The sequence below is a fragment of the Chlamydotis macqueenii genome, chromosome 4 (genome assembly GCF_036417535.1).
Source record: "Chlamydotis macqueenii isolate bChlMac1 chromosome 4, bChlMac1.mat, whole genome shotgun sequence".
NCBI classification, from domain to species: Eukaryota; Metazoa; Chordata; class Aves; order Otidiformes; family Otididae; genus Chlamydotis; species Chlamydotis macqueenii.
Genome location: NC_141559.1, coordinates 7,067,452 through 7,082,963, shown reverse-complemented (window position 1 = coordinate 7,082,963; position 15,512 = coordinate 7,067,452). Strand labels below are relative to the sequence as shown.

The following is a 15,512-nucleotide window of genomic DNA, read 5'->3' as shown; positions in this document are numbered from 1 at the left end:
GACACCAAAAACAAAAAGCATTTTTCCAATTATTGCTCATCAATGCTACTTACAGAATGAAGAATAAAAGGGAAGATTTCACTATTATTATTGACTCAGTGTTTTGTTTCTGTATCACTTTCAAAGAATGTTCAGAACATCTTGTTCCAGAATATTTCCCTTCCAAGAGAAGTCACTTTCTGTATCATGCACAGCTGAAAACAGTACGTGCCGTTTTTGTTTTCTTACGAAAACCAGAAACTATCCCAAAGTATTTCCAGCATCACATCAATGGGATGCAAAGTAGCTAAGTGCTACAAAGATGGGACACAACTTAAAGTTGTAATAGTATTTCACTACAATCATGACATCTTAGAGAAATTACCTTATTAATAGACATCTGTAACAAGTCAAAACAAGTTTACCATTAAGCTTAAAGACTGACTCAAAATCTATTCATTACCTGAAAGCAATACACTGTAGCATTCACAGGGATGATGAAGTCTGCACTGGGCTCAGGGGAATACCCTCACATGTGATATTCCCATGTGCTGTTCTCAAATTATGGAAGATTAATCATCACATATTTTCAGTTAAGGAGCAGTCACATATATGAAGATGCTGAATGGATTATTACCAATTTTGTAACCATATCATATAAAACTTAGAAAGCGTGCATTCCTCAAACATTTCTTGGTTTGAAAAGCTAAAAGATAGTTATAAAAAGCATACCAAGCATCTTCCCAGTCCCTGGAAGTAAAGAACACAGACTGCCTTGTGCCTTTAAACCACATGTAAAGCTCATGTATTAAAAATTACTGTAAAGTCATCATACACCTATGAAAAGAGGACACTTACTTATTGTAATACATAACTGAACTGGTATTTCCCTATAAAATATTAAATTGATGTTACCTTTTCAAAGGGATCACAGATCACACAGTAAACTAAAAGCCCATACTGAAAGATTTCCTATTAAGCAAAGTTCACAAAACACTTTCTGATGTCAGTTGTCTTTCTTCCAGGGGAAAAAGAAGGCGCAACACGTGCGCTGCAAACACTGCACAGACCCGGGAGAAGATGGTGGCCTGGTATAGCCTGCCTGGTCTGGATGAAGCATCATGTGAGCAATACCAACTCAAACGGTGAGCAATACCAACTCAAATGTGATTCTCCAGTTCCATTAAATTACAGTTTAAATTTGTCCTGCTGTTCTGTGAGTGAACACTTTCTACAAAGCTACCAGAAATAGCATTCACTGTGGGCCCAAGAGAAATCCAGCAAAAGGGAGAATGACAGAGGACTGAATTCCCAGGTGGTGATGGAGATAACACAGCAGAATGTTGAGCTGGCTCAGAAGGAAATTTCCTTTCTGTTCAACAAACAGATTTTTCTCAAGCTGAGCTTAGTCTGACCCCAAAGAATAGTCAAAGACAACTGAAATCAATTCGACAGAAGTGGAATCTTGAAAATTTCAATTTTGCACAAGCATGCTCTTCACTGATGAGTTTTACCATCTTTTACTGAAAACTCTTTGTTAGCTCTACCTTGCCATGGCAGGCACACAGATACTGCGTAAACTCCAGGTAAGCCTTTGTCACAGCACCTTCAGTTCAAAAGGGAAGAGGCTGTGCTCTGGAGCCAAAATACAAGGTTTTTTTCCTCAAGACTTCATGTATATATGAACCTTACTTTCAAAGTGTGCGCTCCATATGTATTTTATGCCTGAATGCTCCAAGACAAACAGCAAAGGCTGTTCCAGAAACAGCTTAAAATGGGAGAATTTGTTAACATAAAAAATATTTGAGAAACTTGTAAGAAACCCTAGAAAAGATCATAACGAAATAAATTCCGTTAGCTTGTCATCAAATTCACGAATGTTGTGAAGGTGAAAAGTTGTGGAATAAAGAACCTTACCAACACTACAAAACACATCTTAAAGGAAATCACTTCAGACTGCTCTGTCTACTGCACTTAGCTGTGAGAAGACACAGCAGTTGCAGGCATTTTTAAAGTGGATTTTCTAGAGGGCTGCTGGGTTGGTTTTGTGTTCAGAGGTTTTCTGCAGCAAATATTATAAGCCTCCCATTTTTACCAACTTGAAACGTTCTCGTTGCTCCAGCAGAGCTGCCGCAGGATCTAAGGAAAAATTGCACTGTTTACAGTTGGAAACCGTATTGCTGGCAGCAAGCTAATGGCACCAAGATGATATTTAATCTTTTGAAAGGAAGTAACTAATGAAACCAACAAACTCCAGCAACCTCCCGCATAAACAAACACAACAGAAGCAGTTTGACAGAAATGTTGTTGCACAAGTTCAATGAGCTTGATTTAAGGAAAATTTCTCCTAGGAAACAGATCCTTAAGGCAATCACAAAACATTTTGTTTCTGTTAAAAATTCTGTAGAAGGAAAAAAAAGCAAGGGACATGATCATTTCCTTTGCCTTGTCTTCATTGTCAAACTCCTACTCTTCATCATTACATTGATTAGACAACAGCTTGGAGAGTAAGAGACTGGAATTATTCCAAAAATCTGGGCTCCTCAAGAGAACAGGATATACGACAGAGCATCTATTCGTACCTTGTCTATCATGTCCGGTCTGTTTGTAGCTGCCAAAATTGTCACGTCCTTCAGCTGTTCTATCCCATCCATTTCCGTTAACAACTGAGCCAAGACACGGTCTGCTACATTTCCAGCACCTGAAGAGCTGATTTAAAAAAAAAAAAAAAAAAAAAAAAAAAAAAAAAAAAAAAAAAAAAAAAAAGTCACAGCATTAGGTTTCCCTAATTGGAGAAAGGAAAGAATATACTGTTCCTTTCAATTTACAGAGATACATCTTTTTTTTATCTTAGTTCTTTCTGGTTTTTATTCTCACCTTCAATCCCTGAAACAGTGTCAGTTGTGAGTAACAGTATCAAAGGGAGCAAATGCAAACTGGATAATTAGTCCTTCAAAAGATTCCTTGGTATTCAGGAAAGCAATGAGGTTTTTTTACTTACTGCCCTCCTATGTAGGTTGTAAAGAATTTTACACAATGTGGATGTCTGAAACAAATATTTTTAAGATCATTGAATTCATCAAGTTTCTTTACTAGTCAAACTTTCAGTTTTGGCACCATCCAAGTTAGTGCTTACATCACCCTACCCAAGAAAAAAATCGGGTAGTTAGGTATTTTGCAGAGTCTCTCTACGTTTTTATGTTCTCCCCATCAAATGAGAATAAATTGAGCGTTGACCGGCTACCTCATAATAGCACTGTCAGTCCTTTAACTCAGCTGATTTTCCAGATACCATGAAAAAAAGCCAAGATTGAGAATTGAAAACTCCAGTGTTGAAACCACCAATATGTGAAAAACCTAAATAGACAAGGCATAAAATATTCTAGGTTTGTTTTGTTGTTTTTTTTTTTTGAGTTTGAAATTAACTCTGGCAACCTTAAGTTTATGGAAAATTTGCTTAAATTGCTTAACTACATGTAACAAAAAGCACTAGAAAAATAAACTATTCATTTCATTAAAGCTTCCAATATTTCAAAAAGAGTAACCAAATGATGTACCACCTTCTTCCTAGACAATTCTTTGACACATGAAGAAGTGCACACATGCGTATGTGTGTGCGGAGACATTCACATATATAACAAAGAACGCAGAAAAGGAAGACGGTGCGTAAATCAAAGCAACAGCAATGCCTGCATCCCTGCCGTACACATCTCCTCCAAACAAATTCTCTAACTTTCCTATTCTACACTCACTTCTGTAATTTTCCAGCGCAAAACACTTAACTTATCAGACCTAGTCTGGAAAACATCTTTGAGGAGCTACAATAAGTGTTGGCTAACAGAATATTTAGGTCGCTAAGAAATATTAGAGAAGGGACTCGGGTTAGCTAGTCGTCAGCTTTTTGGTTTGCTGCAGCTGCGTTAGAAATTCCCAGGTGACATCAGAGCATTTCTAACATCACCTATGGGTCGCAGTCCCATCGACTTACTGGGGGCTGAACATGATAAAACACTTCAGGTGCTGGACAAGGATAGCAAACACTTTTCAAAGGACACACAGCTTAAAGGAAATTAAAATCAACTTTGTAACATAAGCTAGTCTCAGTAGGGATTTGGGCCTCCCATCTTGCATAAGTTTCACATTTACTCGACTTTATACCCAACAGACTGCACACAAGAACAAGCTAAGCAAAGGAAAAAAATAATTTTAAGACTGGGACCAAAATGTTACCATTATATGAGATGATCTGAAGCTGCTAAACTTTTTTTTTTTTAAGGGAACAAAGACCAAATATTTGGTTTTAAAGAGAGGTGGCTAGAACGGATATTACATCTTTCCCAATATAAACATTTCTCTTACAAGCTTCAGGGGTATTGCAGTACTGTACTAGGGGCTTTATCATTATCTGCTAAAAGTGGAGTAAAAAAAATTCTAAAAGCACGCACGCAAAACATACCAATAATAAAAACAGCATCAAATTAAGAGCTGTCTGGGCCCTATGACACCAGGAATTTCCAATTTCAGTGCTTTCATTTACATAGTTGATGAAGCTGTCCTGTGATGCACAGAATTTTTAGCACAGAATCTACAGCAAATTAGCATTGACGGGATACTCTATAAAAATCACAGGCAGGCACAGGTCTACATTGAGAGATCTCTTTCCCAGCTGCCTGGAGCTGCATCAGAGCTGCACCACGTGCTCCAAGAGCTCCAGCGCTGCCCAAGCTGTTAATCCGAAGGGTGACACGCAAGTACGCCTTTTTCTATTTTTCCCATGATTTCCCAGCAAGGGTTTCAAATTAACACAGGCGACGTTCATTAAGGCTGCCCGGACTTTTGACGCAAACGGCAGCCAGAGAAACAAATGATGATTAACCCTCCAGCCCCACGGAGGCACTGCCAAAAGCAACTTCCAGCCAAGGGGCTGCCTTTGCCCCCCTCTACCTGACCTCTGCACGCTGATGTCATCATCACAACTGCATGGAAATCATCCTCCAAAGGCACGTCCTGGTACAAACTTAATTTCCTGTCAACACGCCGCCTGCAAATCCAAGCAGTCAGAATTAAACCCCTCGCATAATCCACGCGGGGCCATGCGCGCGCGCATGCAAGAGCCGTGCCCTAAACAGAAAGACCTTCAACTTGCAAATAAAAAACGCGTGAGCAGAGAGGAGTCTGGCTGCTCCATAAAGGCCTGAGAATTTCAAGTAGTCTCTTGTGTCGCCCTAATGAAATACATCAGTCCGTAGGCTACATGTTACTTTAATCTTTTTGCCAATCCCTCTTTCTTTAAAATCCTCAATGAAGGAGTTTTAAAGGTAAAAAAAAAAAAAAAAAAAGGCTTTTCTCACTAGTTTATTATATTAGTTAGAGCCAGACATCCTCCTCCCTGTGATATTTCAGCTAATCCTGCAAGTATCCCACCACTCTCAGACCAAACGCACACGCCCTCCTGCACAGGCACTTCACTTGACCGTAGGAGAAGCTTCCTGAACAGCAAAAGCCCGTCACGTAGGACTATCTGTGGATTAAAGCAGACTGTTGAAGGTGAATATGGAAAACAAAATCTGTTCTCGGTATTTTATTTTAGCTAAAGGCACTTCCAATACACATTTCGACAGAATAAAACATGCGTTCTACCTAAATGTAGTACCAAAGCCTCATAATTAATATGAATTCATTCTGGCTTTGTCTGATGGAACTGAGAGATGGTGAGCCCCAGCTCCAAATCCAATATAGCAGGTGAGGGGTTTCCATAACACCTTTTCTTTTTCTTATCTCCTTTGGCCTTATCCAGTGACCGCTCTAACCAGCTGGATCCAGATCTCAGTGCGCATCGACAGTTCTCCTTTAACACCCCAAGCCACTCTCATACTTCTTCCTGGGATATAAAAGCAACTGCACCCTGATTCTCTCACTGCATCAAGGAGCACCTACAGTTCACTAGCTTACATAGATCTTCAAGCCAAGGAGATTTTGTTGATGTAACCAGATGTACGAAATCACCAGATTGAAATCTATTACCCTTCTTGCTATAGGCATTTTTTTTCTGACAGCAACTGCCTTCTCATTTTGCACATTTTTACTTATTTCATTTCATTTTCTTCTTTCCCTCCTTTATCTAACAGATTTTTTAATACTTGAAAACTAAAAACAGCCTGAGAATGCAGTCACTATGGTTTCAACTCATGGTGAAATTTGGTAAGCATCACCATCGTGAGCTAAAGCAAACGTACACTTGCATCACCTGACAACCTAGAACACTTCTAAAGCCAGTGGAATGAATGTTTCTTCAGCACACCACATGTCATTCTCATTGGAAAATGTATTTAAGTCTCAATCACCATCTAAATCCTGTAAAGGAGAACCAGTGACTCTCCATCCCACCACCGACTTCAATGGCATCGAAGCCTTTCTGAACACCTTAGCTTCAGAATCAAAACCTTAATTTAGTTACGCTGCTAAACTGTAGACACGGAAATGCAGGAAAAATCAACACTAATTTTTTGAGCACTCAAATTCACAGCAACTGCGAAGCTACAAAACCAGAAGGAAGTTTGTGAGGGCCCCTCCTGAAAAGCTCCGTTTTGGCACAGATGACCCTACCTCAGGCACATCTGTGAGGTCGGAGAGGCAGACCTCAGGAGAAGGATCCAGGATAAACAGCTGCAGTGGGATTAGTCAGCAGCTGAAATCTATAATGCAGGTTTTGTGAGAAGGGAGTACAGCTCACCTTCTTTTCCAAAATGTCGTATCAGGCAAGATTTACATACAGACCAAAGATGCCTTTATGACTTTTTTCCCCCCTTACAAAAGAATTGCAATCAAAATCAAAATTTACAGTATTAAAAATACCTGTGATATAATCTCAAATAATTCCTTCACTGGAATCTCTGGAAATAACTTCCTATCAAAACAAATGTAAAACTCGTTGACATGACAAAATGGTTGGTATCAAAAAAATTAATACAGGTTGAAGTAGACCTTTTTGGTAGGCCTCTCCGCTTCTCCACAAACCACAGAGGTAAAAGGTTCCTGAAATACCAAAGCCCCCTGCCAGCACACTCCCACGCGAGAGTCGCCTCTCTCACGCAGTCTGAAGGATTTTTATTGAGCCTGACATTTCTGTCAGGGCTTTGCAGGGGTAACCTGTCAGCAAGGAGCACCTGCCAAGTCCATCTTCTCAGTCCAGCTGAGCCCTGATCGTAATTAACTGTCACACTGTTTTATTTCCTTCCCTCACCAACTCTGGTGAAATACAGCTTTGGCAGGTCAAGGTTTTCCACAGCATCAGAAAAAAAAAATAATAATAATAATCTACACCAATAGCATTGCCAGAAAAATAACAACTGCAGCATCTTCCCAAATATTGACTGTCACTCCAAAATTCTATCAGTGGGGCATTTTGTCCAGCAGAATGGACACTGCCATGCCAGTTAGAAAAAGCAGGCTCTTCCACACAGACAAACCCTGCTGAAATATTAATTCAGTCAGAATATTCCTATATCTAACAACAGCAGAGCAGGCTTTGAACTTTCTTTCGCTTGAATGCTACAGGGGCTTCAAAACCCAAACTTTACCAAATATACTAGGTTCAGAGCGGTATGCATGTTCACAAAAGCAGCATAACATCACTATTTTTTCCCCTATAGCAGTTTTCCCTCTCTCCCTCAAAATCACACCACCTTTTACATCACATAATTACTTCTGCTTACAAGCACAATTCCTGCAAAATATTTTGGCTATTCATTTAAAAAGAAAAACCAACACAACAAAACACCTTTTCAGCGCTAAGGTAAGAAATACTTCCCCACAGCAGGGAATTTTCCAGCCTGTGTCGTCAGAAAAACTCTGAAAGAAGATAATTCTGAACGCTCCCATCCATCAGCACCCTACAATTAGACGCTGTCGTATCCTACCTGCACCTGTATCAGCTACTACCCACTATACTGCTTCACATCTTCCCTGTTTCCTCAAGAGCAAAATTCAGGTACCAGAGAGGGAAATCTCCACAGGAAACCTGAGGAAGTCTGGGAAATTCATAGACTGGGTAGAACATTTAGATTTACGGTCACCTCCAGGCCAAAATGGTGTTTTGCCAACTGTTGATTTGCCAGTTAAGTGCAGTTCAAGTCATTTGGTTTTTAACACGTTAGAAAAGCATAGAAAAATAAAAGAACTCCTAGTACTTCTTGAGCAGCCTCCAACTTCTAAGCAAGTTTCCTAAAAAAGAGAAGATGAACTTTGTGAAAACAGGAAACAGTGTTCAGCTGTCAGCAGGTGTCTTTGAAACAAACAGCCTATAGATTGCTGCAGGAACATCCTCATTATCCTCCATGGTCATGCAACCAGCCTCCTTCCATTCGCCCAAATTTCTTATTTTTGCAGCTTCCAGAAGTTAGTGAAGTAGGCCCAGAAAAACGAAACGCAATGAAAGGAGAGAGAAAGAGGAAAGGAGCCAATCTGAGACAGGTTTGGAATCAACAGGCTTTCTTCCAGAGGGCTTTCCCCAAGCATATGTCCAAATCCTTGAGTAGGATAGGCGGTGACCTACCCTTCCTTTCCGTCTGCCTGCAACCAATTCCAGACACACGTCCACGAAAGACGGGCACTAGACCTTGCTTTTATCTGGCACTGTCACAGGAAGGATGTTAATGTCAAGAGTTCTATTAACATCAACATTGCTTTACAAAAAAAAACAAAAAAAAACAAAAACAAAAAAAACAACAACAAAAAACCTAAAACACACCTGATGCACAGTAAATTTCCCATTTCCTTTCCTTCTGTTTTCCTCAGCATTTCTCCTCTGTGCATTCCTGAAAGTTAATCAAGTTGAAAACTGCAATCAATCATGTCTACCAGGGAAGCAAGTACAGTTTAAGCTGGAAGTATAACAGATGTTGAAGTAACTAACCAGACTGAATTTCATGTCATTGTAACAAAATTTAAGTATCAGAAGTTCACTTTTATCTGGAATAAGTTTCATTTGTAAGTTTTAATTACAATTGAATTGATCACCACTCCTGATCACTCTAATCCTAGCATCTGTTTCGACCAGGCCTCTGGCAGAAATCTAGAGGCTCAAATTCATGTCTCGGGCTAAAGCATCTCGCTGCCAGTCAGCTTTGCCACAGCACTCCCAAGCACTGCAGAACAGGATTCCCTACATCAGACCTGATCAGTCCCTCTGAACCCTGGACTTTTATCCCTGCACCTGAACGGCTTCAAGAAAAGGGCTCACAGATCCAGTCCTGCTTCCACTGATCCAAGTGAAAGTCTCTACTGAGGTCAAATGTCTGAATCATAGTACAGGCTGGCAAAGTTACAAGTTATTTATGTTTTTAAACAAAAAGGAAGCAACATCAGTTTAAAACATATTGTGATAAAGGATTCTTGTTAGACAAAAAGCATTAACGAGTTTGTTTTAAAAATCAAAGAGATTCCAGGCATCTATTGTGTATACACAGAACGTATGGGTAATGCTATTTGTTAAAATTGCTGTCCAAAGCAAATTACAAGCTTTAATGTACAACTAAATCATTTCAAAACTTTACTTTTTCACTACTCCTTGCCAAGTCTAAAATAGAAAGCTGGCACTGAACATGCAGCTTTTTTTTCCCCAGACAGTATTTCTATTTGCATACCAAATTCCAAAACTTTAAAGAATTCAGACAACAGTCACAAAAGTTTTGAAGGCCTCAACTCTCTATCCCATCCAAACACAGCTCAGATATGGCAGGGAACCAGCTGACGTTCCCCAATTCAGGGACAATCAGCACCAACATAAGCCAGAAACGCAAAAATCTTCGCCTAACCGAGCCAGCTGCTAGAATCGGGTCCCTCACCACAGAAGTATGGCACAGGGAAACTCCATTTCTTCCACGTATTATTTGTTCACTTTATTTTTGCCTTTGCATGCGTAATTTTAGAGTGACAATACCTCCTCCAGCTCTACTACTGGTAACGTACCCTGTGCAAGGTGGTTTGCTGCTGAGAACCTCTATCCTAATGCCACTTCGCTCTGTCCCTGCAGGGCCCAGCCCGCAGGTTTCATTGCCAGGATGCGATACGCTGACCTTCTTCAAGACAGAGGCTGCCAGTCACACCATGGAATTTGCATAGATCTACAAACACGATAGTATGTTCAAGCATACAGCGTAAGATGTGCTAAAGTGTACAGTGTAAATATGTACTAAAACATTCCGGAAAAACAGCTTGGTTTAAAACCAGAAGATTTATCGTAGTCCCTGTTAAAAGCAAGAGATGGCACAATACAGAAGAGAAGCTGCTGTTCTTCACAGCTTCATTTAGAAGACTGAGGGTCTCAACAGTTAAGACTACAAATAATTTAATAGCTGAAGTGAAAACAGTATGTCTTTCAGAGGTTCTGAGCATTTCAAATTGTGGCTTAGGAACATATCTGTCCTCCCTCCCAGCACACAGGATAACATAACTCCCCGGAAAAAGATCATCACATTGCAGTTTCAGGGGACTGGCACCAAAGTCCCTTCACTTTGTCACTTCTACGCTCGCTCTGAGAAGGTCAGCATTACTCATCTACCAACTTGTCTTGGCCTCCACAAGTCAAATGCAAGGCACTGATTCTTTCTTTTCCCCCCTTTGAAAATGGAATTTATCAGTGTCTTTCACATCAGTCTACACCACTTCCCATCTTACATTACAAAGATTTGCAGCTAAAGGGGAAAATGCTTTACTTCTGAGAAACAAGAAAAGGAACAAATATGTCTCCTGTCCAAAAATCCTAAAAATCCTACTTATATAAACAATGTCCCATTTCCAAAGCACAGAGATTTCTTAAGTTCAGCAAACAGACTGTCTGTGCTGCATTTACACAGAGCCACGTTCATTCATCACTTTCAAGTCTAATTACCAAGTCATTTCCCTCTTGGCAGTCTCTAATGGCCAGAAGAATTAGGTTTTACATGGTCAGGATAGTGAGGGATAACAAATACCCAAAACTCTTTGCAGCTGTGCAATCTGTAAAGCCTCTCAAGCTTTGTCCGGGGAAAGGATTATTGCGAGGCAAACTTTCCTCCTCATGTGCTGCTGTATCTGGACCAGCCCTGCGGGTCTCGTTTCAGCTCAGTCTCTTCTAGAAAAAGTCTTAACAAACATCTTTCAAAAGTAAGGAGAAAGGAAAAAAAAAAAAAAAAAAAAAAAAAAAGTCATAACCCACTCGTGGAAGCAAACGCCAATTAGAACCACAGAGCAGTGGAAAAGGCTCCGTGCATCGCGTAGTTCACCTCTCCTGGTGCACAACTGCTCCATGCTGCACATCAATCCATGAAATGACATCTTTCAAACCAAACTGACAAGTGGTCAGTTGCTGGAGCTCCTCCCATATGACTAACTCACAGTGAAAGAGAATTCTCTACCAAAAAACCTTTCTGATTTGCAGAAGTTTTTCCTGTCTCAATAATTTTTCCTTCTCAAAACTCACCATGACACCTCTAACTTTCTACCATCTTTTCTCCCAGAGGTTTATCATCTATTCTTCAGAATCAGTTATAGTGAATGCCTCCCTTTTTCTTTATACTTAGTCCATTCAGCCCCTAATTTTTTACTTTGAATTCTCTCTAAGTTTCCTCTAACATCTCAACATAAACCAGAGAGGGGAAAATTCTTCCAAGAGTGCTAGAAGTGCAGTGTAACAGAACAAAATGCAGAAGTGAATACAGCTCAAATAATCTTTATCTGTCTTCATCACCACATTGGAAACTCAAGTCCATTCAGAATCACCCTCTCATCTTCTTGCATCAAGCATCTCTAGACTTCTCCATCGAGCAACTGCTCCTTACACTGAACTATTTTTCTTTAGAGGTGCAGGATTATACTTTTGTAAATTCTCTTCAAGGCTGGTACATATCCAGCCCACATTTTTAATTCTTTGATTAATACGTATTAGCTTGTTGCCTACATCCAAAGTTGGGAGGGAGGCGTGGACAGACAAGAAGAAAAACGCAAGAGCTTATTTCATATAGATAAAACATATGAAACATCTAGAGCAGGTTGGATAAGAAACCATCTTTTCAGAAATAATATATTTTGACACTGAACAATGTCAATGAATATAATTTTTGCTGGCTTCAAAGTATTACTTCTTGTAACTAATAAAAACCCACAAATGCAGAGGATTGTTTAGTGATTTCTACAGAAGGTTGGGAGCAAAACATTTGTGGTTTAAAGCCACAAGCTTTAGTCAAATCTAAATAAGTTGTAACGGGTTAATGAATACTTGGCCAAGTGCTTTGAAGAGCAAAAGCATTAAGCAATTACTCAGTGTTATTTCACATCTGTATTTCAGCTCTGAACTATGGAGAAAACCACTCTCACAACAGTTTAGACTTCTCTGTATCTCTGGACACATCCTGTTAGGATCAGCAGAGATTACCTACCCGGGAGATTTGGGACGCAGGAAATTCTGCACAAAGCCCACAGAATCCTAACAAGGATTTAAACCTAGAGGAAAAACTTTTACAAAGCCGTATCACAGAGTGTTTTTCACTGCCAAGGCAGAGAAAACCAATTCAACCTACAGAGCGAACAGGGAGACAATATAAACAGGTGTTTCCTTGAAAACATCAGCATGGTTTGTAATAGTACAGGAAATGGATCTCCAGAGGCCACAAATCGTTAGCATCTCTAATGCATTTGCAAATTCCTACTGTGCAAAGCCAGCTTGTGAAAAAAAAAAAAAAGGGCCATTTCTAATAAGTGCCTTGTCTGGTTTCCTACACCATTTAATTTCAGATGAATTTTATGAGAACTCTGCTACATATTTTACCTCCCATCTGGTTCAGATTTGACAATGAAATATTTGTGTGTCCCACCCTGTTCTTTTTAAAGCTCCAAAACCAGATGTCTCCAGCACAACATGACTGCAGCAGGTCATACCACATTCTTCAGCAAGCTGTGCCAGGCCTGCTACCCCCCACAGACAGTTCCAGGTTAAGGCGAAATTGGGTTGTTTACTCCCTAAAAGAATAAAACAAACAAACAAACTCAACACCTCTAGGGCACTGTGTGAAAAGGCTGATTAAAATGTACTATGGCTTATTCTTCCAAAAGGTTTAATCTTGATGAAGTGGTGTTTTTGAAAGCCAAACATAATTAAGAATTGCAGCGGCGGGGGGGGCGGGGGGGGGAATATATTCCCCCCCCTCCATTGGCTCGATTCCAGCACACATTTTTGCTACTTCTCTATTGTTATAAGCAGCAGGTGTTACATTGCAAACCACAGGGTAGCTAGCATTTCTAGGAAGCTGACAAGTTTCAGTTGCACACATTGCATATGAGAAAGATGCTGACGAAGACATCTTCTGTCAGGTTTTGCATTTTCAATAGAAGATACGTTCATTTCTTAGCAGTTTCAGAGGGCAGCTCTATGCTGCATGTGATGCCACCTCCTATAACATAAACAATTTATCTGTGTCACTGAAATGTCAGAACGACACCTTTTCTCTTTTCCTGCTGATACAAGTGGCCCTTTTGCAATACAAGGGATCTGTATGGATGCCGACGTAGCTTCTTTTCCAGAAAAATGAAGTTGTGATGCGCCTTTAAACCGGACAAATACTTTCTACATGCACATATTTGATGGTTTTTCATGCAAAACAAACCAGAAAAAAAAGTACTTGCTCACAACAAGTAGTAGTATTTTATAAGAAGGCATCCCCCAAGGCAGACCACTTACAAAGCCTGTCAAATCTTAAATGCTAGAGTAGCAGCTAAAACCTGCTATAATCCTCCTCCAGACAGGAGCCAAACATCTCTCGGAATCATCACAAAGCAGTATATTAAAAAACAAACCTTTGTCAGCTACCTGCACAATAATCCCTTTTTAACGTCACACATGAAAGGACCTAAGTGTTCCCAAGCTTTTTCATGATGTTTTCCCCTGTCTGGCAAAATGTTTAAATGTAAGTATAAATTTAGGCATGTGAGTAGTCTCCTTAGAAATTCTGGTGCTATACAGCCTGTGATCATATTGTTTGCTTGATGGAGACACTATATGAGGCCAGTGCTACAACCCTGGGAAAAGAAAGGAGTTATTTACTGGAAATAAATGCAAGCTAAAACCACAGAAAAGAGCCAAAGGGCATGAGAACCAACGGAGTCACTCCTGGTAATGAGATGAGAAAGGAGCAACTCCACCAGCTTACCTGTCTATGCCAAGTTAAATACGCTTGAGTAGAAGTCACAAATGCTATCCTTCTACATGTGGCATGAATATATTTAATAAAATAATTCTAGAAAGGTAATACACTTGTGGGTGCACAACGTAAGAATAATTTATCAGAAAATAACACCTGTGATTTTTGTAGCAGGATTACTTACTTTCCCCTTTCAACTGCCAAGGCATCTATTTCATCAAAGAAAAGAATTGAAGGAGACACCGCTCTGGCTTTCCTAAAGATCTAGAAAAACAACAGTGGAACACTCAGTTTTAAGGGATGGAAAATTTTTACTGAATGCAACTGTAAAAAAAAAAAAAAAAAAAAAAAAAAAAAAAAGCAGCTGAGCAACTGTAAACTCCAAATTCCCTGCACTCTTCAAAAGATACAGAGCATCATAGAACAGGCATAAATCTTGTCATCTTTTTTTTTTTTAAAACAGAGTTTTAAAAAGTTATTTGTGATACTGTGTGATGCAGGCTTATATTAAAAGCTGCTACTGGAAATTTGACATGCATCACTAGGCCGATGCAGCAGGAAGTTAACACAAAATATCCCTTCTGGTTTTTTTTAATTTTCTTTTTTAAGCCTAAAGCAGAAGGAGGTTTTTTTGAAAGTTTAAGGATCACTTTATAAGCAGAGAAGAATTTGAATATCAAGAAAGCTTAACATATAATATTATGTCAGCTCATCCTTTCTCACCTCTCTCACTGCTCTTTCAGACTCACCAACGTATTTATTCATCAGCTCAGGTCCCTGCAAAATATTAAAAAAAAAAAAAAAGTTTAAAAAGCACATTACATTTACATACAAAATTACTGAGACAATCTGCCAGTGCTACATTACTGATGCTCTGTTACAAGGAATTTTGATAATTTGTCACTTGCAAGTCTTATTTGTGCATTTTCAGACTTACCTTCTACCTGTACCAAGTTTTCCTCCATTTGCTGCAGCACAGTGCACACATGTACCTATGCATGCGGTTTGGTCCTTTCATCATAATACTCTCCTAGCACTTTTCACGAGAAACGGAATTAACCAAAAAAATAAACACTTTATGGTTCTCAAAAGTTGTTGGCTCAACAGCAGCAACAAGGGGGTTGCAAATCAGCCAAAAAATAAAGACGAATTACATAAAAGCATTTACTTGCGCTCTCAACATGCATCCTGTCCAGCCCAGCACCGAAACAGTGACTTAAACCAACGCTGAAGAGCACTTCTTCCAACTTGACAGTTTGCAGGGCCGGAAAGAAGCGGCTGCCACAGCAGCATACCTGAAACCCATCCACGAGGCGCTCCATCCCCAGCCAGAAAGCTGTTCAGCGTCTCTGCTCGTTC

At 39.7% G+C, this 15,512-nt stretch overlaps 1 protein-coding gene across 6 annotated transcripts in view; it reads right to left on the bottom strand.

Moving 5' to 3' along the window:
• The window catches only part of AFG2A (AAA ATPase AFG2A), a 200,679-nt gene that overhangs the window by 141,067 nt on the left and 44,100 nt on the right, over positions 1 to 15,512 (bottom strand). For 5 of the 6 annotated variants that reach the window (XR_015258386.1, XR_015258385.1, XM_086746254.1 and 2 more), the window contains exons 12-14: positions 14,877 to 14,930; positions 14,338 to 14,417; positions 2,562 to 2,688 (exon numbers count right to left, since the gene is read on the bottom strand). Coding sequence is in view for 3 of the 6 variants with exons in the window: in XM_086746254.1 (XP_086602380.1) it covers positions 2,562 to 2,688; positions 14,338 to 14,417; positions 14,877 to 14,930 (261 nt within the window). In the remaining 3 variants the exon portion in view is untranslated. The remainder of the gene's footprint in view (positions 1 to 2,561; positions 2,689 to 14,337; positions 14,418 to 14,876; positions 14,931 to 15,512) is intronic. The other variant, XR_015258387.1, reaches the window with a different exon arrangement.